Source organism: Lathyrus oleraceus, chromosome 6 (assembly GCF_024323335.1).
Source record: "Lathyrus oleraceus cultivar Zhongwan6 chromosome 6, CAAS_Psat_ZW6_1.0, whole genome shotgun sequence".
Classification (NCBI taxonomy): Eukaryota; Viridiplantae; Streptophyta; class Magnoliopsida; order Fabales; family Fabaceae; genus Lathyrus; species Lathyrus oleraceus.
In genome coordinates, this window is record NC_066584.1 from 521,720,467 (window position 1) to 521,745,658 (window position 25,192).

Below are 25,192 nucleotides of genomic sequence, written 5' to 3' on the forward strand. Positions count from 1 at the left end.
CTTTCAATGGTGTTTGGGGAAGAAGGGGGTCGAATCTTGGGCAAGAGGGATCCTATTTCTGATCTTGAAGGGTCTTAATTATAGCCAATGTGAATGATATTTGCACATTTCCAAATTTGGAAAAATTTCAAATTCTCCCTTGCATGGATGCATGGGAGTGCATTAGTCTCATGAGATGATGTCATCTGATCCAAAGTTCAATGTACTTCATGCTTAAATCATGTTAGAAGCTCATGCAAATGTATATGGAAAGTGGAACTTGAAATTTTCCAAATGGTGCTTTAACTTACACCCATGTGCAAGTCCCTCAATTTTAATCTAAATGAGATGATATTTGATTTTTTGAAAGATGAGATAAAGGGGAACAACTTTCATGTTGAGTACTTTTTCATTTAAAGCTTGGATCATGATCAATTTTGAGGTGGAAGTTTGGGAAATCAAACATATTTGAAACTTTTCTAAGTCCCAAGTCAAATGTTCACTTCTTCCACCTTAAATAACTTTTTCTATGGATTTCAAATGAGAAAAATCCCTTCATCAAAGTTGTATCTCTTTCAAACCTCTTCAATTTGGTCATGAATTTGACCTCATTTAGATTTGGCATTAAGGAGTTATGCATTTTAGAAGTTGAGGAAAATCACTTGTTCAATGGTATTGGCTCAAAATGACCTATACTGTTTCCTCTTGACACATGCATTTGCAAATTTAATTTGCACTTCCTCTAAACATCAAAGTTGAAGTAGACATATTGAATTTGACCATGTAATTTTAATTGATCTCATCTCATAAACATTGAGCAAGTTATGGTCTTGGGAAGTTGACCTCCAAACTAGGGTTTAGACAAAATGACCTATAATCTTTCACCATAGAAAATGACTTTCCAAGCAAAACTAGGTCTTGACTTCAACATGAAAGTTTTTTGGAATGTCATCTTGAGTAACTTTGCGCTTGTAATATTTTTCATATGACATAAATTGTAGGAGATAGGGTCTAGAGAACCCAATTTTGACTAGTTGACTTTCTCTGGTCAACCACCATGAACCATTGTAAGACCCCAATTTTGACCCTAAGATCCCTCATGCTATCTCATCATATGCATTAGCATTGAGATCATACCTTGACATCATCCTTACCCCTCTTTCATTGGGTTTGTTTTGGCATTAGCATGAAGGAGTTATCAGAGAGAATATCATTTCTATTTTGGCCAAACCAAAAAACTTATGCATCACTCACATGCGATATTGTTCTAGTTGTTGTCGCTTCGTGCGTGCTACATGACTATGGTCATGCATTTCCGCACCACCCTTGTTGAGGGTTGTCACTTCACTTCTCTTCTCTGTTAAACTCATCCACCATCGTCATCTGTAACCATCTAGCCACTGCCAATGCAACTGTCGATTCGTCACCGCAAGCGACGCCTCCATCCTTCATCCATTAAATAAAGTTTATTATCAAGTTATCAACACAAGAATTTACCTAATTATTAAAAATAAACATGTGAAACAAAAATCATACTCATTCAAATTAAATTAAATAGAGAGTTGAATATTTACGAATTGTGACACATCATAAAAAATAAGGAAGACTAAATAAACAACAAATATATTTTCGTGCGTATTTTCCTGCGTATACATATCCACAGAAAATTCTTTATCTGTGGACTTTCCTCTAGATAAACATGTAGATAATCAAATTTTAGACAAGTAAGTCCGAAGACAATATATCTAAATGTTTATATATATTGCTTCCGTATAGATATACTAAATAAAATGGAAGCAGCTATGAATGATTTATCCATTATGAAAGACATTAATTAGTGTTTATTTATCTATTTTTTATTATGAATAATTATATATATATATAATATATATATATATATATATATATATATATATATATATAACATTGTACCGAGAATTTTTAATTTCCGATAGTTCAAAAAAGTTGGATTTTTCCTTAATTTTTAGAATTTCCAGTGATATGTAGGAAATTTTGAAATTGGCGGTAATTAACTAAATTTTTGCTTTTTTTTTCTATTTTGCAGTGAAGTCTAAGTGAAAATACCACACCATTGCAGGCATGCCCACAGATAGAGAGACATCCCAGGCTAGGGTTGATGAGGCAGAGTCTTTTCAACTACGGGTTAGACGAGTCGTTTCAACCGGTTCACATTGGAAATGGTTGGCTGAGCAGGGGCAGATATATGCACCCCGTAGCACCCGATACCGAGTGAAGTGGTGTCATTTAGAAGCTGGAACTCTATTGGAGGTGCAACACCATTGAAGTACACTTCTTCCTTAATCAAAAATTGACGAAGGGGCATTTTGAGATGTTTTTCTCAAAAACAAATGACCTTTATTTATACAACTTTAAATTCATTCCTGGCCACACAAAACGGTCGGTATAATCACAGTCGTCCAAAACTGTCTGCAAAATCGTAACCGTTGGAAATCTTATAAAATTGCACTAATGGAAATTTCATATTGGTTGAAATTTTCGGTATAACATAATACTTTTTAAAAATACCTGTAAATTTCAAGCGTACCGAATTTTTTTGAAATTTCTAGCATTAATTCATACCCGAAATTCTGAATACACTATTAGTTAATTGTACCAGAATTTTGAAATTACTTTCGAAATTTTTTTATGCAAATTTAATTCAAATTTTGAGCAGGGGAACTTTTCAAATTATGAAATTAAGTGGGATTCCAGGTATAAAAGAGTGGATGACATGTTAAATCCTCCTTCCTTGGTCATAAAGGTGAGGCATAACTGCCCATTAACTCTACAACATTGACCCAAACGAGCGTAAATACTTCTCGCCTAAAGAAAAATGGGACTCTAAATCATCATACATATCTTTTACAACCCTAAAGAGTATCACATTCACAATAACCATAATACAAGACTGGCATAACAGTCTGATTGCTATCAAGCATCGTCGGTCACTAGTGTAGCGGTAAATTTTTTGAGTTTAAGTTATTGATTAACTTAACACATAAAGCAAGAGTCGTCATCGCACATTTATTATTTCCAAAAGAAAAGGGAAAAAAGTACGAACAAAACCCAAAGAAAATTAAAAAAAAAACTAATAAAAAGAGAGGGGTCATACAATATTTTCACTTCACCCTTCTTGAGCTTTCACAAATCGCGGAGCAATGGAAGCACATACCACATAAACAATGCTCCTATATTAGGATCGGTGTTTAAAAACCAGATCGAACTAGCTAGTCAAATTGGGAATGAGATCTGATCTGATTGTTGAACCGAATAAATTATTAAAGGAATGGGCATCGACCAGAACCGATAAAAACCAACGAACCGACAATTTTAAAAAACCGACGAATTAAATGTTTGTTTTTTTCTTAAGACAAAACAATTTCGTTTTGATAAATATTTTTAAGAAATATTTATAATATAAATAGAATTTAAACAGTTATCTCTCCTTGAATTTAATTTATTAACCACTACAATTATTTTGTTATTCGTGCAATTAAACTTTATTCTAAATTTATTTAGTTTTGTATTATTTTGTTGTGTGGGATGACTATCTTTAAAAATTGAATTTAAAGAATGAATTTGTAAAATTGTGATATTTTGAAATTTTGTAGGTATGTAGAGTCATCTAGTTCGATCGGTGAATAAACCGAATTATCCGATTTAATCTGATTTAATTATCCAATTTGACCAGTGACCTAGTGGTTGACCAATGAACCAGTGACCCGATCCGATTTTTAAAACATTGATCAAAACAAACCTATTTTTAGACTCTATCGATGACGACATGTATTAATGTGCCATGGATTTGAACTTCAGTATGATATGAGCCTATTTAAGTCATTTACACAACAAATATTTAGTTACTCTTACTGAAGCAGCAGAGGGACCATGCAAAACAAAGGGTAAGAAAAAAGGAGGAAATGGTGAGTGTTGCACTATGTGTTGTCATTAGAGGAATATAGACGCACAAGGAGAACAGGAGAAGAAACATAGAAGAATGAACGTCTTTGTTTTTATTTTAAAACCAGAGTTTTTTAACATGAACAATTCAGCCAAACGGTTTTAACAAGTTCCTCTATTCTGATCCCACAAGCTTCACAGCAAATTCAACTGGGTTTGAAAGGTAGGATCATGTGATCCTATATGCGTCAACTAGCAATGCATTGCAAGAAAACCCTAATTTTAGGTCTTTTTGCTTCGTTTCTTCCAAAAGAGTCTGAAAGTGCTAAATATCTGAAAACAAGGGAAAAAAGAGCATAATAAAAATAAAATGATAATAAAGTCCTAATAAACATGTAAAATCCGAGTCAAAAACACGGTGTAATTCGGTGTGATCAAAGACCTTCGGTCTTATGCCTACGTACCAACATAAAAATAAGGGATCAAAACCCCGTAGTTCGTGGTAAAAATTTCAAAGAAATTGGTGAATTAATTTTAAAAAAAGTTTAGTAGAAAGAGGCACAAAGATGGCCAAAGATTTGAATGTGGTTGTTAGTTCTTTTTTGTCCCTTTGAAATTAAAGTCAATATGGTTAAGTTCATTCACAAGCTTGATTTAGGAAAAAGGTTAAAAATTCAATGGCATAAGGCCAAAGTTTCTAATCATTAAAACATGTCTAATTTGAAAAACACAAATAGAGAAGGCTTTGAAAAGAGGGAGATATTTGAAATTTAAGAAGTGGGAGTAGATGAAGAGGTTATCCTAGACAAAAATTTAAAAGTTAAGAGTTGGAAAGATCTGACCAATGAGATGCAATCGACAAGACTAGAATGTCAGATAGAAAGCCATTTTCCTTTAGACTTTATCAAGAAACAAGCATAAGCAATATCCAAGTAAACCATATGAAGACCAAGGCATCAAATAAAGATGGCCATAATATCCAAGAAAGCACTCCAATAGCTAACAACCTTCAATGTCCTCCAATGTATCAAATGAAATATTCCCTTGATACACTTACAAAAACAATGATCAAACACAGAGACAAAGTGACAAGTGAACCAAGGGGAACTCAATGCTTGCATCAGATGAAATACACTATCAAATATGTCTCTGTCTCAGAATAGGGGAATTGGTCAAGTCCTTTAGCATAGGGAAGTTGCCTACTTCTAAGTCCAGGAGTTCATATCAAGTCCAATAGTCCACCATGATATCTTTTAGGGATGTTGTTGTTACTAGGTATTTTGAGGTCCTAATACCACAAATAGGACAAAATCATAAGTACACAATATGTACAAATACAAATGATATGGCTCAAGTGAGCAAGGTGAAAATGACTGAAACATAAACATCTTGCATGAAATGTAAATGGCACTGAATGATAAATGTACTTGAATTTAAATTACATTAAGTAAATAACTTGAAAGTAAAGCAATGTTAATAAGAAGTTAGTCAATTTTTAGTGAAGAGTTTTAATTGTTTAAGTTATTCTTTGGAGAACACAACAACCATTCATTCACAAGTATGAATACATGAACCAAGACATCATCCATGAGAAGGGCTCCAACTTGGATAAATCAATAAGTATGCCACTAGCTCTGATGAATGGGAAAAGGTCAAATTTTCCCACAATGCCTTGAAGAATGGGAGACTTACAATCTCACTTACATGAATGATATGCCTTTTGGAACAACTTTAGCTCTATGTTAAACAATCGTAATTGGACTTATGTAGAAGTCACAACTATCTGAGGTCGAGAAATAAAAATATAGGTGTTAGTGATTGTTAGAGAGACGGTATAAAGAACCATACTCCTAAAACATACCACACACAAAAATAAAGTGGGAGAGACCTATCCCAATCAGACTCATGTTGATTCATTTGACACAAGGTCATTGATGAATCAAATAACTATTGATATTTGAGATTTCATTGGTCAATGGATGAGTTGGGAAGAATAGGGATGAAGATGAAGAGGGAAGGGGAGATAGAAACCCAAATTGATCATAGGAGGAATTTCATGTGATTAATACTATCCATTCATTTTGGGGGATGAAATTTACATTTCATCAACCCCCTAAATCCAGGAGTATTGGTCAAACAAAAGTCAAATCAACCATGACCAAGACCAAACAAAAAGTCAAACATCACAAGATCAATTCAATGTCTAAACAATATTTTTAAATAATTAAAAAATTAAAAATCAATTTTAAAATGCATTTTTAAATGGACAAAACCTCAAGTCCCTTCAAAACACCAAATAAATGGGCAAGGGATTTATCCTAGGTCAAACAAGGTCAAAGGACCTTAGACAAAAAATTTAACAATTTTTGGAAAGTCAGAAGTATTTTAAAATATTTAAAAATAAGTCAAAAATCAATTAATTCACAAAAATACCAAAATTAAACCAAAAAATGATTTTAATTCAAAATGTCGAAGAGGAAAATATTTAAAGATTTTTGGTGAAAGTTTCGTATTTTTTGGATTAAGAATGACTTTAATATTAATTAATTAAAATAATTGGATTAAAAGAAAAATCAGAAAATAAAAAGAAATTAGAAAAAATAAGGGCCATCAGATCTCCCTCATTAATTGAGGTGACAGATATGATGGCCACAAGCATGCACTCCATCATGCACCACAGTCAACACGTGTACACGCTTGGTAATCAAAAGCGAAGGCCAGGATTAAAACATTTGAACAAGATCAAATGGTTGGGAAGGCGCCAAAAATGGGATGACCTTCATATCGCAAAAATTGAGCAAGTTATGATTCATGGAAGTTGACCTCCTAACTAGGGCACAAACAAAATGACTTTCCAAGACAAATTAGATCTTTATGACAACATGAAAGTTGTTTGGAATGTCATAAAGAGTAAAGTTTCTTTTAGAATAATTTTCATATGACAACAATTGTAGGAGATAGGGTCTAGAGAACCCCAGTTTTGACTAGTTGACTTTCTCTGGTCAACCTCTTTGAACCAACTTGCAAAATTGAAGTTATATTGCTCTTCGGGGCTCATAGAGAATCATATGTTCTTGAGATGATGTATAATGAAGTATCCCATAATATCTTTGATCAATTGATGAAAAAACTTGTTGAGGAAGTCACACAAGATACCCAGATGAATTAGGGCTTCCAAGGCAAACAAGCTTCAAACTTTTGAGGAATTATTGATCAAATTGACAAATGAAGAACATGGAGATGCATATATGATGCTTATAACCATTTGAACATTTCCTTTATTGATCTCTTGCATTGAGGGTCTCAAACCCTAGTTGTGAACTTGGTGGGGGCACAAATGGACACACACCTACAAAGGTACACATAGACATATTTTTGGTATTTTGGTTAGAAAACAATAAAAAATAAAGTATGATACAATCAAAAGTGCTTGGTGATCTATCCCAATACAAACCCAATGAATGAGGGGTGGGGAGGATACCAAAGTGTGGTCTCAAAGCCAATGCAGATCATGAGATAACATGAGGGATCTTAGGGACAAAATTGAGGTCTTACAATCACGACTAGTGGGTAAATGTTACACTCAGTCTTATAGTGTAGATTATCAAGAGACAATTACCCCAGTAACCAAGCTCAACACTTGGAGGATACTTTTGTTACTAGAAGCAAACCAATATGGCCTCTATTAGAATTTTATGTGAAAATGATTTCCTACACGGAGAGGTTTTAGAAGAAATTTAGTCCTCAAAATACTTCCATTAACTGATGGTAAAAAACAGTCTGCCCTCTGCCGAAGGATTCGTGTCTGAGGGATTGTGTTGTGTTATATTTGCAAATAACCATTCCTAGGGAGATAGCTTAGGATTGCCTTAGGAAATGGGTGACGGTGAAAGGTCTCCTGAAGGGAGGTATCACCACGCCCTTACGTTTTCCTTGCCCATGGGAAGAAGAAACATTGGATAAGACATGTCTTGGATAATGGGAAAGTCAAGATAGTTACTGACTCATGTATCCCTTGGGAATAGGAATTCAACTTTCTACCTTTTGACTGGGTGGATGATGACCTTTTCCAAGAAAGCCCTAGGAATCAAGAATTCCTATAAATAACCCATCTTTCAAGTGGGGAGAGGAACTCATACATGCTTACTACTATCCATTATTACTCAGAGATCACTTCGCTCCTAGTAACCTTAATGACATTAATAAACAACATAAATTTTAGTAAATATTGCTCTATTTACGTCCCGAGATCTACATTAGTCACTATTGCTCAAACCAGGACTAAGACTTGATGTTCAGGCCATAGATTGTCCGATTTGGGACTCTTAACACCCCCTCCCAGGCCCAAGATTTACGTATGGACCCTGGAACTAAATGGTGGGTGGCCCAATGGATCTTAAACCAGACCCTATACCATCTTTAGAAATTGTAGGTTGGGACTAACTCATCCCTACAAAACTGAATTGTAAGGTGAGGATTGTCCCTACTTGAAAACACTTGTAAAGTGAGACTCTTAATATTAAAAAATACATGTAAAGCACAAAAATACATGTAAAGCATAGTAGCAGTATCACTCTACTAAGTTAATATATTTATTATCAAGTTACGAACACAACAATTTGCCTAATTATTAAAATTAAACCTGTGAAACAAAAACCATATCAATTCACATATTCGAACCTAAAAGAAAAAAAATTGATGTAAACATAGCAAAATGGGTGAATAGATGGTCCTAAACTTAAGGAATGCAAAAAACATGCAAAGAAGCTACCACACAGGGACATGTTTGGACACTACACCAACGAAAACAATTACATGCTGGCTGAAAGTAATGAGGATAGGATGCAACCATAACCACCACTTAGCCAAACCCTCCAACCTTCCATCAAACAGATTAGCTTCAATGTCTATCGTTCATCTTCATCTTCATCTTCAGACATGTTGCTCATGTACCTTCCTTCCTTATGTGAAACAATTTAGATTATCAAATGGAAAAAACTATCACTCTACTCATGGAATTATGCACAATTCATACTACTTGAATTGCATTTGCTACCTGTGAACTGTGATGGTTTCCTTCCATAATCTGTAATGATTTTATGTTATCTTCTATCCAAAGATCCGATAATTCTTGACATTGTTCACAAATTCCAAGAACTAGGTTGTTTAGAAGAGATTTATAAGTGCTTTTCACTAAAAATGAATTGTTTAAGTACATTTTTGTTGTAAGATAATTCAATCGTATTTTATGAACTAAACCATATTATTGATTTAGATTAGGCCTTGTCATGTTGACCTCTAACATGAATCCTTCCAACTAAGAATATGAATTGGCACATGATGATGTGGATGGTGAATGTTGCTTGTTGTGTCACAGGTCTGCACTAATTTTTAAGTGAATGAAGCTATGCAAATGATTTAAGCATAATTTCAAAACTCTTGAGAATCTAACTTAACACGTTGCTATCTGCTTTTTCTGTTTATTATCCATAACTAGTTACCTAATCTAACAAAAGTTGAAGCCTTCAGACCCAAATAATTAATATTGCACACGAAAGAAGGAAATTTTTAATAATTTAGAATACATTTAGTATCCATGTTTCTCTAGCTATCAACCACTGAGGGAACACCAGAGAGTGAGAAGTTGCAAGCGCGTATCATATTGCACTACTCTGGGCTTTTAAGTAGAGTATGATGTTTGAATCGAGGACCATATTGTTTCCAAACTACCTAGTTTGATCAAATCAGTGCTTTTCACATTCAAAAATAGTTGAATGAGCGTGCAACATGTCTGGGTTAATTTTTTGCGCCGCGACAATGTAGTATTTGATTCAATGCCCCAAATTCTACAAAGCAACAGTTCATTCCTAGTCTATTTTGCAAAGCATCAATATGTTGACTACTTCTAAATCATCATCGTCGCTATCATCATCATTACTTTTATCAATGATGAAGATTTTTATGATGACAGCAATGGAGATGATTTAATGTCTCAACAGATTTGATGTTTTGCAATATAAATTAATAGAGAACAAACAATTGTTTTGAAGAATTTGGGGCAATAAACCAAGTTCTATGTTTTAAAGAGTGATATAGATGAAGTATGAGATGGATGCAATTCGAAAATCATGTATGATCTAAGTTGCATTTCAAATATTACTTAATTTTTGGACTATTATTTTCTAAGTCAGTTTAAATGAATGCATGTTCAATGAAGGGAGTGAAACAAACAATCTACATACATTATAATAAACTCAACAACAACATATATATCAATAAAACAACAACAACATACCTTTTCCTAAAAAAAATCATGGAATAATCTGAAGTTGATCTACTTTTTGTTGCGAGGAAGAAAAAGTACAAGGCATATAAAACTTCCAAAAATGATTCATACTTCTTCTACTATTTCTCCATAGCAAAACAAAACATTTATGAACCACACCCATAATATGAGTTAACCTATTTTGGAAATATAAACTAGCATTAATATTATAATATAACAAGAAACAACAAAGTATTAGGGAAGTAAATCATGCCACACAAAAAATGCATGTTAACATAAATAAGCAGTACACTCTAAAATAAAAACCACAACATAACTACCATTAACATTGTAACATAATAAGCAACAACAACCAACAGTACATTGTTAACCCCAAAAGGAAGTAAATCATGCAACGACAAAAAGCAAAATGTTAACAACAACTAACAACAACTACCCATAACAAATAAAAAAAATCAACAACACCGACTAACAACAAATCATGTAAAACATAACAAAGTCTTCAATCTTCATGCCTAGTTGAACTCGTGCAATTCTCAAGGTCTTCATCAGATTCAGAGTTAGTTACATTCAGATTCATAAGGTCATTCACAATAGCTTCTACCTTCTTCATCTTTTCAGGGTTAAGATTCCTGAAATGAATCTTCTTATTTCCCGTTCCATCAGAAGGTACAACAACATACAACAACAAAAAACATAAACTATCGAACAAGGAAGAAGTAGAATACCTTTATATATGAAGCGAGAGCTAATGACGAAGAAGAGATAAAATGGGTGCTAGGGTTTCTCTGTGATAGATACGATGATATTGTCAAGAAGCGAGATCTAATTCGCTTATATTATAAATATGTAAACAATTCCACCATGTTTGTATTAAAAAACCGTGATAAATGTAATGAATTTCACAATGGTTCTCACTATCAACCGTGGTGATAGGTATTTCAATTTAATTTATATATTATAGTTATAAGCACAACATCAATTGTAAAGAAAAAGTATAAAATTGTTGGATCTGAGATTCGAAATGTGTCACTCCATAAATGTATAATCACGATTTATTAGTTTGACTGTAATGCAAGGTATTTTCGTAAATATAAATAAAAAATCGCATCCGTAATTGAGGTATTACCATGGTTAACAAACAGACCATTGAAGTTTAGTATGACGAAAGGTCTATTTTGTAGTAGTTATGATCCACGTAAGCCTCATATGGATGCTATAGAGAGGATATTAACATATTTGAAATCCACTCCAACTAAAGGAATATTGTTCTCAAAACAATGGTCACTTGAGGGTAGAAGGCGAAGGTTGCGAGAAACACAAAAAAAAGGGGTTTGAATTGGGTTTCTAAAACAAAAGCTTTTTCAAAACCAACTCCATCAAACAATAACACGAACAAGAAAATTAACAAAGTTATTTTTATACTGGTTTGCTGATAAGGAAGATACCTCCAGTCCACCCTACCAAGGTGATTTTTCCTTCTCAACAAGGACTTAATCCACTATAATCGAAACTGATGACAGACACCATAAATACAAACCGTGTTTGTCTTCTTGAGTCTATTTGACTAAAACCTAGTCACTCAAGGAAACCACTCAAACAACTTTGAGATTTACAAGTTTGTGTTTACAAGTATTGAATCTAAGAAAGCATATTAAAACAAGTTAAATACAATGAATATCTTCACACGATAACGAGCAAAAACTCTTGTGTGTTTATAAAAACTATACACAAAAATAATATGAAGTTCAGCAAAAGTGTGTGTATGAGCATAATTTTAGTGTAGTGAATTAGAAGCTTCTTCCATTCTTCCAAGCCTCCTTTATATAGGAAGTTGAAATATCAATTGGAGGGTAGAATTGGAATAGAAAATTGCAGTTGTCTCTTTGTGCAACGGTTTACATATAGGAGAAAAAATGGTACAATAGTGGAAGGAAGGGTGCTCTTGTACTGTGTACTACTTTTCTGATGTAAAAAACCTTTTGATCTTATCTTCTAATCTTCAGAGAGTTCTGACGAAATGATATTGAAGCATGCTTAGAATGATTAAGAGACTAGTTGACAAAATCTTCAGAACCTCGGTCTTCAAAGTCTTGACACAGTTCCTCAGAATTTGGTCTTCAGAGTCTTCAGATCTTGTTCTTCATAAGCTTCAGAACTTGAGCGGAGAATCTTGAAGGCTGACAATCCTCCAGAGACTATTCAATCAGAGTCATATTCATAAGCTTTAGCACAAACAATCATCAAAACCGTTGTCTAAGAGCTTTCTAGAACTCAACAACCTCTTGTAGAGCACTTGTATCTCTTCAGAGTCAGAGTATGTTGATTCCAGAATTTGATGACGTCATACGTCAGTTCTTCAGAGTCAGAACATGTTAGCAAAAGCTACACACTAGATAAAAACCATTAGTGTAGAAAATTATTCTCTAAGAAACAATGCATTATTATCATTAAAACTAAAGGCCAGATGCATAACCAAATATTTGTAGGATCAAGCGCTTACCACTGCGCTAAAAGCAATTGCTGTTAGTGAGGGTGCAACTTTATTTCCTTATAGTATGAGCCCTCAGGGGCTGCACCTAAAGCGAGGTTTGTAAGCTCCCTCTAAGCGCCATGGGTTGGGACGTTAAGCCCATTCGAATCCCTAAGGGTGACGCTAGATTTATTTATCCAACAATCTCTCCCCCAGTGTCAGCCGGGGGGATTCGAATCCATGACCAAGCTCTAATACCACTTGTAGGATCAAGCGCTTACCACTGCGCTAAAAGCAATTGCTGTTAGTGAGGGTGCAACTTTATTTCCTTATAGTATGAGCCCTCAGGGGCTGCACCTAAAGCGAGGTTTGTAAGCTCCCTCTAAGCGCCATGGGTTGGGATGTTAAGCCCATTCATCTTGTGGCAAGTTATTTTCATGGAAATTATAATTATAATGATGATGTAATATATATTGCTTCCGTATAGATATACTAAATAAAAAGGAAGCAACTATGAATGATTTATCTATTATGAAAGACATTAATTAGTGTTTATTTATCTATTTTACAACCGATTAATTAGTGTTTATTTATCTATATTGAAAGCTTTTATTTTTCTTTTAAAAACAGTTGAATAACCATCGACAGTTATATTGGTACCCATTTCCATACCGTAAAATCAGCACAAGGAGTAATGGATTTTAAAGATGCAAAATACACACATTGTTTTCATATAGAGATATGCATCAGTATCATGAAAAGTTACACAATGTTTATTCCTAAAACTCAAGTATATATGTTATGGTCTTCACTACCTGCATTTCAGCATATTCACGCTCTTAAAAATGAAATAGAGACATAATCAGTTTGCAAATTAAAAAAGAGTATACAATTCTTACAAATGAAATAGAGACATAATCAATTTGCAAATTAAAATTAAATTCATAAAACAAGATCCATATCACCAACTGTCTTCTTAAATTGTCAAATACATGATATAATAATTATGAATTTCTGAAGTTGACAAATCACTTTGTATACATGGTAAAAATCCTAATAACCATAGCAATATACCTCCGGGTGAAAATAAAAAGAGAAAAAAAAACTAGTTACTTGATCCTCCAATCGAAAGAAGGCTTTCCTTGTAAAGTCCGGTATAACAACAATAATCTTCTCCTTAACCAACCAATAAGATGCACCATTCATGTACAATTCCTCCCCATTAAATGGGTTACCAACACACCATTGAGCCATATCATCCATGTGGAGTATCTTCCAAGAATTATTTCTTAGACTATATATCTCAAAAAAGGAGAAATACATTATACCTTGTGGTGGAGGAGAATCAGGATCATAGTCATTACAGCTATCAAATGTTACATATTGAATCACCTTAAAGTCATCTCTTACTTGGTCATAACCAAACCCATGAAAGTCATGAAACACGCCAAGGCGAGGGTGTTTTGGTACAAGCTCATCGGGGCTAGGAGGAATGACAACGAATTCTTCGATAGCTGGGTTCCACAATACATATTTGACCTTATTAGAACCTCCCTTTACATTCTTTGTCCCGATACAAAAAACACCGCTAACACTTGTTTTTCCCAAAATATTAAGATAAAAGTCATCCTCTTGAAATGGAGGTGGCAAAATTAATTTGATTCTACTATCAAGCAAATGCAATTCAGGATGGTAACGATTAGCACAATCACGTTTAAATATGAGGAGATATGTACGATGATCCTCGGAATTGCTATGAGATATGAAATGGTTGCGGAACATATTGATGAAATGAGAATTTTCAAATAAAATGGACCATGATTTGCGTACGCAACCAAAACGCTTCAATGATTTAACGGGGAGTTTCGAAAGAACATGGAAGGCAACATCATCGTCAATATACTTTCTGCTAACCTTTGAATCAGACCACTTGTTGAATGGCAGTGATAGCTTCTGCTGATAATCCATGAACGAGTTGAACGGTGATGATTTCTTATGTTGATAATCCGTGGTCGAGTTTAACGGCGGTGATTACTTCTACAAATAATCTGTGGTCAAGTTGAACGACGGTGATTGCTTCTGCAAATAATCCATGGTCGAGTTGAACGGTGGTGATAGCTTCGGCTGATTCCGCTTACAAAGAGAGGAAATTTCTTCAATTCATCGATACCGTTGTTGCTTGTGTTTTCTTCTTGTGTTGTATATATATATATTATTATATATATATATATATATATATATATATATATATTATATATATATATATATATATATATATATATATATAATAAATTTACTCAAATGACCTATTTTTTCAAAAATTCTCAAAAGCCAATTTTTTTAGTAATTTGCTTTTGAATACAATTATTTTTATGTTTAATGATTCTATGAATACAACAACTCTTTTTTTTGAAAATTTGGAGCCCGGTTAATTTAACTTTTAAATATTATTATTATAATGAAATAAAATTTTATGGAAAAATAATTAAAAAAAATTCATAAAAGATTTAAATGTAAATTAAGTTCAAATAGTTTTTAAAATGCTAATTTAAATATTTTCTTATTTTATTAAAACTTATTTTGGATTTTAATATTTTTTTAAAATTATTTAATTTTGAAGTCATTTCAAATCATTTTTCATAAATATCATTTTTGAGATACAATTTTTAGTCTAAATTGTAATTAAGATTATATTTTAATTTTTAATAACGTATGTCTATATTATAATATATCAAAACTAGTCTTTAAATTTAGAAAAAATAAATATAAATAAAATTTATAATATTTTGAAAATCAATTTCATAAAATTTATTTTTGAAAATACAAAAAAATAAAAATAATTAGAGCTAAAACAGACCCTTCATTTGATTTAGATTTTGTGAAAAATCATTCTAAAATGTAAATCAAACTGAATATTATTCATTGATTCTGATTTTTTATCTTTAAATTTTAATTAAATGAATTAATATTCAAACTAAATAAACTCATTGTACCTCTATTATAGTAAGTATATATTTAAATTAATTTTGGTAAAAACAAATCAACAACCTGATTATAAAAATTATTTTTAAGGAAAAAGAGCAAATATTTTTTAATAAAAGATAATGAGTTTAGTGGATGCCCACGGTCTATATATATTTTATAAAATTAATTTTTTAATTGTAATTTTTAATATAAACTTTTGCCTTAAGAACACAAGTTAGCATTAATTTTTTTTATATAATCTCTCAATAAAAAATCACTAATCTATTAAATTATTTAATTTTGTTATAAATAATAACATAATTTGATGAGATCCGCACCTTGTCATTGAATAATGGTATAAAATTATTTTTTATTATGAGTAATTATATATATATATATATTATATATATATATATATATATATATTATATATATATATATATATATTAGAATTATTTTTTAGAATTTCCAGTGATACGTAGGAAATTTTGAAATTGGCGGTAATTAACTAATTTTTTGCTTTTTTTTTTCATTTTGCAGTGAAGTTTAAGGGAAAAGACCACACCATTGCAGGCATGCCCACAGATAGAGAGACATCCCAGACTAGGGCTGCTGAGGCAGAGTCTTTTCATTTACGGGTTAGACGAGTAGTTTTAACCGGTTCACATTGGAAATGGTTGGCTGAGTAGGGGCAGATATGTGCATCCCGTAGCACCCGATAACGAGAGAAGTGGGGTCATTCAGAAGCTGGAACTCTATTGGAGGTGTAACACCACTGAAGTACACTTCTTCCTTAATCAAAAATTGACGAAGGGACATTTTGAGATGTTTTTCTCAACAACAAATGACCTTTATTTATACAACTTTAAATTCATTCTTGACAATACAAAACGGTCGGTATAATCATAGTCGTCCAAAACTGTCTTCAAAATCGTAACCGTTGGAAATCTTATAAAATTGCACTAATGGAAATTTCATATTGGTTGAAATTTTCGGTATAACATAATACTTTTTAAAAATATCTGTAAAAATTTCAAGCGTACCGAATTTTTTTGAAATTTCTAGCATTAATTCATACCCGAAATTCTGAATACACTACTAGTTAATTGTACCAGAATTTTGAAATCAGTTTCGAAAATTTTGTATGCAAATTTAATTCAAATTTTGAGCATGGGAACTTTTAAAATTATGAAATTAAGTGGGATTCCAGGTATAAAAGAGTGGATGACATGTTAAATCCTCCTTCCTTTGTCATAAAGGTAAGGCATAACTGCCCATTAACTCTACAACATTGACCAAAACGAGCGTATATAAACACTTCTCGCCTAAAAAAAATGGGACTCTAAATCATCATACATATCTTTTAAAACCCTAAAGAGTATCACATTCACAACAACCATAATACACGACTGGCATAACAGTCTTATTGCTATCAAGCATCGTCAGTCACTAGTGTAGCGGTAAAATTTTTGAGTTTAAGTTATTGATTAACTTAACACATAAAGCAAGAGTCGTCATCGCACATTTATTATTTCCAAAAGAAAAAGGGAAAAAGTACGAACAAAACCCAAAGAAAATTAAAATAAAAAACTAATAAAAGAGATAAGGGTCCGAGGGTTAGTTATGCAAAGCGAATGTATGAGCATCCTAAACATCTATGGTACTCCATGGGAACATCTTTGAAAATAATCACATTTTAGTTTTTAAAAAGGTGTTGTTTGAAAAATATTGGAGGGATGGGAAAAGAAATAGTTTTCTTAATTTTTGTGTTTGCCAAGACTTTTGAAGTCTCATGCCTACGTACCAACAAAGTGTAATGGAGGATCAAAACCTCATAGTTCATGGTAAAAGTAACAAAGATGTTTGTTTTCATTCATTTTACTGAAAAGATATTTTGTCATTTTAATGAGAATACTCAACTAGTCATCCACAAGTATGAGAACTTTGCATCAACATGAGAAGAGCTCTAACTTGGATAGAGATCCATAAGTATGCCAATAACTCTCTTAGATGGAAAAGAATTATCGTCAATACTATGGGGATAGGAGAATTATATCTCAACTATGGAAATGACTCATGTCTAAACATCAAAGTTTTAAAATGAAAAGTGCACAAATGGGCACAAAATAATTTGAATTAGTTATACATTTTCTTAAGTATTTTGAAATTTGTTTGAACATGCTTAAGATGGATTAACTTTTATTAGAAAAAATGTATTGAAAATCACTTGACAAAGGTCAAGGTTTATTAAGAAAGTGGTTCAAGTTTGAAAACAAGTAGATTTTGAAAAGAGGGAGAATATTTGAAAATTAAAGAAAGATGGGAGAAGAAGAGACTATCCTAGAGCATAAAATAAAATCTAAGGAGGAAAGATCTAACCAAGAAATAGCAAGTTTTATGATATAAGTCAAGCAGGAATTCCCTCCTTTGGATTAAGCCTCAAGCAAGTCAAATAAGTAAAGAATAATTAATGTATCAGATGAAATCAAAATAACCAAGTCAAGTCTTCACAGAGAAATCCAAAGTCAAAGGTATCAGGTGAATCCCAAGGTCTCACATCACAATCTCCCAAAGCAAAGGTCAAATTCCTAACTCTAAGTCCATAACTCCATAACAATTCTAAGGATAGTAACCTCTAGTCCATAAAATCAAGAGAACCAATTTTTTTAGGGGTTTTCATTTTTATTAGTGTCTTCAAGAGAAAAGGAAGTCCAAATGGATAAAGGAAAAAGAGCATAAACATAAACAAAGGTCCAAGTGGACAAAGGGCAAATATGATATGGGCTAAAAAAAAGCATAAAGTAAATAGCAAGAAATAAAGAGCATAAGATAAATGACTTTAAAGTAAAGTTAAAAGGTTAGTAAATGATATTAGTAATCAAAAAGGGAATTGCAATTGGTCATATTTTGGAGAACACTTAACCATCCACTCACAAGCATGAAAACATGGGCCTTTATATCATATATTAGAAGGACTCTAACTTGGATAAAATCAACAAGTATGCCCCTAGCTTTGATAAATGAAAACGAAGCAATATTTTCACACAATAGCTTAAAGAGTATGAGACTTACAATCTCAATGATCCGCTGTCGGGCGCGGATCAAAAACGAGTATTTTTGACAAAACGTAGTTAACGACAAATTGACTCGGATTATCGTTCTCACAAGGATTCTTGAATGAATTAACCAATGATAGTAACGATTAATGGGGTTTTGGTTGGTTTAGGATTCAATTAAAAAAATAGATTAAAATAAGTGATTATTGAAATAAGCTGTAGCAACAATTTACTGATTCAGTCTTTGCCTATCATCGACTATCGTAATTCCAACCGCAGATTAACTATTCCTATTCGATTATAATATCAACTGACAAGCGCAATTGATAGTATAAGTTGTATGTTCCTATTATCCGAATTAAGCAAACGGGATTAAGTTTCATGAATTAAGCAAACATGAATTAAACGGACTCGATAACGAATTAAGCAAACGAAATCGTGACTTTAGTTAGGATCACACAATCAATCGGATTAAATCAATATAGCATATGTAAATCGGATTAAGAAAACAAAATACATATATTAATATTGAAAGGAATAAAAAACCTGAATAAGAATTACTAAAATCTCAAGGTATCGAAACCCGAATACAACAAATTGTTTGGATCGATTAGTTCTTCATGAGAATTCTTGCCAAAGCTTTCAAGTCTTTCGTGAATAGCGATCCTGCTAATATTATGCGGCTGCTAGGTATATGGAAAACAAGGAATTTGGTTTACAACCCAACTGGATCGAAAACATAACCCAAGCCCAAAACTAATGACCCAAAACTTAAATAAAACTAATGCTGCAACTTCAACGAATTTTCTGGCCCTCCTACATTCTGATTCAGCTCTCGACTTATGAACAAAAGTTGTAGACATTTTTCTTAGCTTTCCATCGAATGGTAGCACGTCTCTATCCGATACTCCTAGCTCAAGATATGATTTTTCTCGCGAAAGCTGCTAATGCTGAAAATTAAATACGAAAATTAAATAAGTGCAAAAATAACATAAATTATGAAAACACATTAAAACATAAAAATAATCAAAGCAAACCGAAGAAATGCTTAAATAAAAACATGGAAGAACGTGCATCAAAATGCACTGATCACCCAATTATGAAAATGACTTACTTTCGAGACATATTTAGCTCGATGTTAAGCAATCATAATTGGACCTATGTAGAAGTTACAACTATCTAAGGTCGGTCAATAATAATTTTTGTGTTAATACATACTATAGAAATGATATGTAAATCATTCTCCTAAACATATGCCACATAAAAAGAAAAAAATAGAAATGATCAAGCACAAGGCTAGGAGGATGGTCCAATACTTCAATTCATACTTATATAATGAATAAAATCAGTGATATGATTTGTCCCTTCTAAGTTAGGTGATCCTCATCCGGTCATTTAGCCCAACGGTACGAACTCTTAAAAATTCAGTTGATACTTAAGCAAAATTTGCTAAGTTAGTGCGAAAAAATTGAAAAATAGATCATAGTCACTAACAGGTTCACCTGCCTTGAATGTGTATGGATAGCATACTTAATGTGATTGCGCTAGAATGAAAAAGAGGTTGAAAAAATAGCAAAGAATATATATATTTATTTTTTCTTGAGATCATACACTTATTTGCATCGGCTTCTATAAGACCTCAATTTTGACCCTAAGATCCCTCATGCTATCTCATCATATGCATTGACATTGGGATCACACATTTGCATTCTCCTTACCCCTCATTCATTGGGTTTGCATTGGGAGAGTTTACCAAGCACTTTTGATTTTATCATTCTTTGTTCATTATTAACTAACCAAAATACCAAAAATATGTCAATGAATAGTTTGTTGCTTTTGTAGGTAGTGTGCGTGTTCACCCATGCTCTATCAAGCTCACATCTAGGGTTTGAGACCCTTAATTCAAGGAGTTCAATCAATAAATGGTTCACATTGACTCTAGACATCATATATGGATCCCCGTGATCTTCACATGTCATTTTGATCAAGAATTCACCAAGAGTTTGCGATTGTTTGCCTTGGAAACCCTAATTCATCTGGGTATCTTATGTGACTTCTTCAACAAGTTTCTTCAACAATTGATCAAATATTTCAAGGGATACTTCACATCACATCATCCTACACATATATGATCCTCCATGAGTTCCAAAAGTCAAGAGAATGTCAACCTAGAAAGATGGTTCATCTAAAGCTATGCCACATAAAAAGAAAAAAAATAGAAATGATCAAGCAAAAAGGCTAGGAGGATGGTCCATTACTTCAAGTCATACTTATTTTAATACCCTAATTTTGACCCTAAGATCCCTCATTACATCATGTTATTGCACAAGTGCATTGCCTCAAGGGTCATAGCATGTTTGGCTCCTTAACCCTAGGGTTGGGACTTGTTTGAGTGTTTTGAGACCACGAAGCATGCTTGTATTGTATATTATTGCTTTTCTTATTTGATTAATAACCAAAAGCACAAAAATATGTCACTAACTCTTTTTGTTTTGAAGCTCAAGTGATCATGTGCTCCACAATGCTCCTAGGAGGTTCCTAAGCCCAATGCAATGGCTAGATGAAGATGAGGAAGAAGCATGACAATGGTCCACAAATTTCCTAATCATCATATATGTCTCCCAAGTATATGAATTTTCCAATTTGATCAAGATAACCCAAAGGGCTTGAAGATTGTTTCCCAAGGAAACCCTAATTCCACTGTGCTTTGATTGTGCCTTGCCCATGAAGCAATCTGAACCTCTGATCAAATTTAATCAAATTAAGTTCTTTCATTCACCATTTTATGCATATATGAGCCTATTTTAGGTCTCTCAATCATTTATTCATCAAGATTGGAGGTTTGACTTCGAAAAGTTGACCAGTCAAGTCATCTGACTAAGCTGAGGTTCAGTGAGCTATACGATTTGATTTGTTTGTCAAATGAAGATGACCCCAAGAGAAAAAATGTTCCTAAGAACCATATTAACAACTTTCATGTTCATAAAAAAATCCATTTTAAGCTTGGAATGTCATCATTAATTTCAAAATATTATAGGTCATTTTGACTGAAACCCTAATTTTGGGTCAACTTACCAAGGGCATAACTTCCTTAATTTTTATGATTTAGAGGTGAGACCAAAGTAATTGAAAATATAGAGATGTATACTTCAAATGTTATGTTGGAAAAAATTTCATAATCCTAAAATAAATACATGTGATAATGAAAAACATTATAGGTCATCTTGGACCTAACTCATTGAATTTGAAAAAGTACCCAACTTCAAATGCCCATAACATTGTCATAGAAAATCCAAATGATGAAAACTTTGAGTCTAAGTTGACTAACTTGAAAATATCTACAACTTTAAAGATGGCAATTGTTTCATTTGAATCTTGTATCATGAGCACAGAGGGGCTTGATTAAGCTTACTTTTGGGTGACTTTTTCAAAATGATTTGAATATGTTTTACACTTGAATTTTCTAGGCCATTTTTTGATCAATTTGCACATGCCAAATGATTTTTTGCCCAAAATGACTTTTGTTCCTTATTTCAAGTGCTTTCCAACCATTATTCACAATAGTTCTTGGGGTCTACCATTTGGGAGATTCGAATTTCTTTTCATTATGTGCATTTTTGATATTTTATGATTAAACTTGGTATGCAAGCATTTCCCACTTCATGTGCACGTCCAAATGCCTTCTATGTGAACTCAGCAAGTTGCTTCAGCCATCCATGGGCCTTCCACCCGTCCACAAAGGCCCATGCACTCAAATTTTTAATTCTCATGCACACGAGCAAAGTGTGAACTCAGCCACATTCAACTATAAATAAACACCTCATGAGATTCATTTCACAACCTTTTGGGAGATCCCATATGCTGCTGTACTAAAACCATAACCCTCACCAAAGGAATCACTCATAATTTTTCAAATTTTTGAGCTTGAAATTCAGCAACATTAGCTGAGTTTTAAAGCCAGATTCCTTAGCCAATCATCTTTCATACATCCAGGGATCAAAGAGGAGCAAAGATCTTGGAGAATTCGTGGCCAGAAGTTCATCAATTCAAAGGTATAAACTCAAACTTTTTGGATCTGAAACTCCTAATTCAATGTAGCTTTCTTGTGCTTTGTGGTTCTCTGAAGTCCTCATACTTGAGGCAAGCTTTTGATGCATTCGATTTGCCATTTCATGAACAATCTGTGTGGACACCATGATTTTCTCCTTCATCTTTCTCTTAATATAGGAACATTGAAAGAAATCCATTGGTACAGTGATGATCTACATCACATGAGCTTCATTTCCATATCCTTGTTTCATATTTTTGTTAAGATTTGTTTTCTGCAACTTTTGGCCGGAGTTTGTGAGTCTGGCCGGAGAAGATGGTGGTTTCCACCACCACCACCACCACGTGTGCATGCTTATGACCATTGGATCTCCCTTCCACGATCTAATCTCACGCGTCCGTTTCAATTACTTTATTTAATTCGTTTTATGGCGCGTTTGATTGAAGCCTACCGTGTATCCTCAGATATAGACCATGCATTAGTGCCACGTCAATTAATGAAGTGGATCTAATGGCTCTACATTTTTCCCTTATTTCATTTTTCTTTTTATTTTCTGTTAATTCATTTAATTTTCATTAATTCATTAAAAATTCATTTGAAGTCAGAAAAATTTGAGACCAATTCAGAGAAATTATATGCTAGTTTCACCAAGACGGGATGAAATTAGTCAACAAAGTCTCACTAGGGTTCCTCTTCCAAAACATCTTTTTCTAACATGTCAACGCCAGTAAATTCTTTTGTTTCTCTTTCTTTAGAGGAATTGGTTGTCATGAGTGTCTGGTTATTTTTTAACATGAAGTTCTTCAATTGCACACGTGACGAACTTTGCTTCAACATTTCAACATTTTTTTCTTCATTTTGATCTTTTTCTTCTTGGGCTTCGTTGTCATTATCCTTAGTTGCTTCTTTTATGAGCCCATCAATGATATGATACTCTTTCACCTCATCAATAATATGATACTCTTTCACCTCCTCAATTTCCTAAACTTAGGACACTATTGGCTGACATGATCAGAAATGACACTTGGTGTAGGTCTCTCCTTACTAAACTTTTATAACTTTTTAGATGGAATGGACGCTTCACGGTGAAGATGCAGTATATCACAACACTTATTTTTTTTAATATTTTTTATTTTAAAACGTGGCATGATGTTTTGATTTAATTTTCGGAATGTTCTAATCATTGAGACGATTAATTTTCTAACATAGTGTTAGAATAAAACAAAAAAAAAACGAATTTTTATTTAATTCCCATCATTAGAGTGTCCAAACTTTAGTATGTTTAAGTGTTGATTTGCATCATTGTGATTTAACATAACACATTTCAATTATACTGAGAGAAATATGTATATAAGATGTATGTGAGTAATGCGGGTAGCTAGAGATTAAAATAAAGAAAGAGGTAAAGTTATTGGTACATATGCATATGAAAATAATTGAAATGTCTGAATATAAAAGTAATAAGAAAACAAGGGTGGTGGTTCCATTGTATGTTGTCTACCTTTGTTGTACAAGTGGTTTATTTCGCACTTGCCTCAGACGCTTGCCTTCAAGGAGAACAAGGGATGTCTACGGTGGTCCACGAGACTTATGTCTCTCACTAATGATGATATCTCTTGGTATAATTGTGTTTATGATGGCATTAAAATTATTGACTCTTGTGGTGAGTTCTCCAATGTACCTCTTCTTGGTACATGTGCCTAACAATTTTATTATACATGGTTTATGGCCTTCCAACCACTTGGATCCTTAACCAGAAAGTTGCAGGACCAGAGACAATCAGGGACAAATTTTGAATATGAAAACGGTGATGAGTTTGTTTGTTTATCATTAATTTTGTTTTATATTACATGTATCAATAACATGAACTTTTATTTATTTTTGACAGATTCCAGAAGATTTACAAAGTAAGCTCAAGAAATCATGGACAAGTTCAATAGGAGATAATGAAATGTTTTGGAAATATGAATGGTCGAAGCATGGAACATGTTACTACGATGGGAAGAAGCATAGGAAATTTACATACTTCAATACAACATACAACTTTTGGAGTGGATTTAACCTTTTTAATACACTCAAGGCAGAAGGGATTGTCCCTGTTACAGGAGGCAAGCAGTACACTACAGAGGCTGTAACAAAATCCATCAAAAAAACATGGGGATGAGGCTAGTGCCACTATTGGAGGAGAAGGAGATGACAAAGATATTTTTGAAGACTTTGAGCTCTTTCTATTATGAGCGTATGATTGCTATTGCTCCCTCAGACTTTACTGAAATGGTAAATATAGAGATGAGGCTAGAAGAGGGAGTTCGTGAAGGACGTCTGTCCCGTGATGATAATTCTTCGGCAAAGAAATATGGAGGATTTGCCAGAAAGAAGGAAGGAGAGACTCATGTTGTTTCTTCCCATAGTAAAAGAAGGCCCTCTGTGAGGAGGAAGGAAGTTCGACCAGTCGTCAACCAACA

General features: G+C 33.1%; 2 protein-coding genes across 2 annotated transcripts; one reads left to right on the top strand and one right to left on the bottom strand.

Moving 5' to 3' along the window:
* Positions 1-1,323: 1,323 nt before the first annotated feature.
* LOC127096555 (F-box protein CPR1) lies at positions 1,324-14,627 on the bottom strand. The gene is made up of 2 exons (XM_051035109.1): positions 13,773-14,627; positions 1,324-1,425 (listed from the first exon to the last, which is right to left on the bottom strand). The coding sequence occupies exons 1-2, from the start codon at positions 14,625-14,627 to the stop codon at positions 1,324-1,326; spliced, it is 957 nt and encodes a 318-aa protein (XP_050891066.1).
* On the top strand, positions 14,626-24,891 carry LOC127096556 (uncharacterized). Its single transcript, XM_051035110.1, has 3 exons — positions 14,626-14,641; positions 16,164-16,261; positions 24,616-24,891. The coding sequence occupies exons 1-3, from the start codon at positions 14,626-14,628 to the stop codon at positions 24,889-24,891; spliced, it is 390 nt and encodes a 129-aa protein (XP_050891067.1).
* The last annotated feature ends 301 nt before the right edge of the window (positions 24,892-25,192 follow it).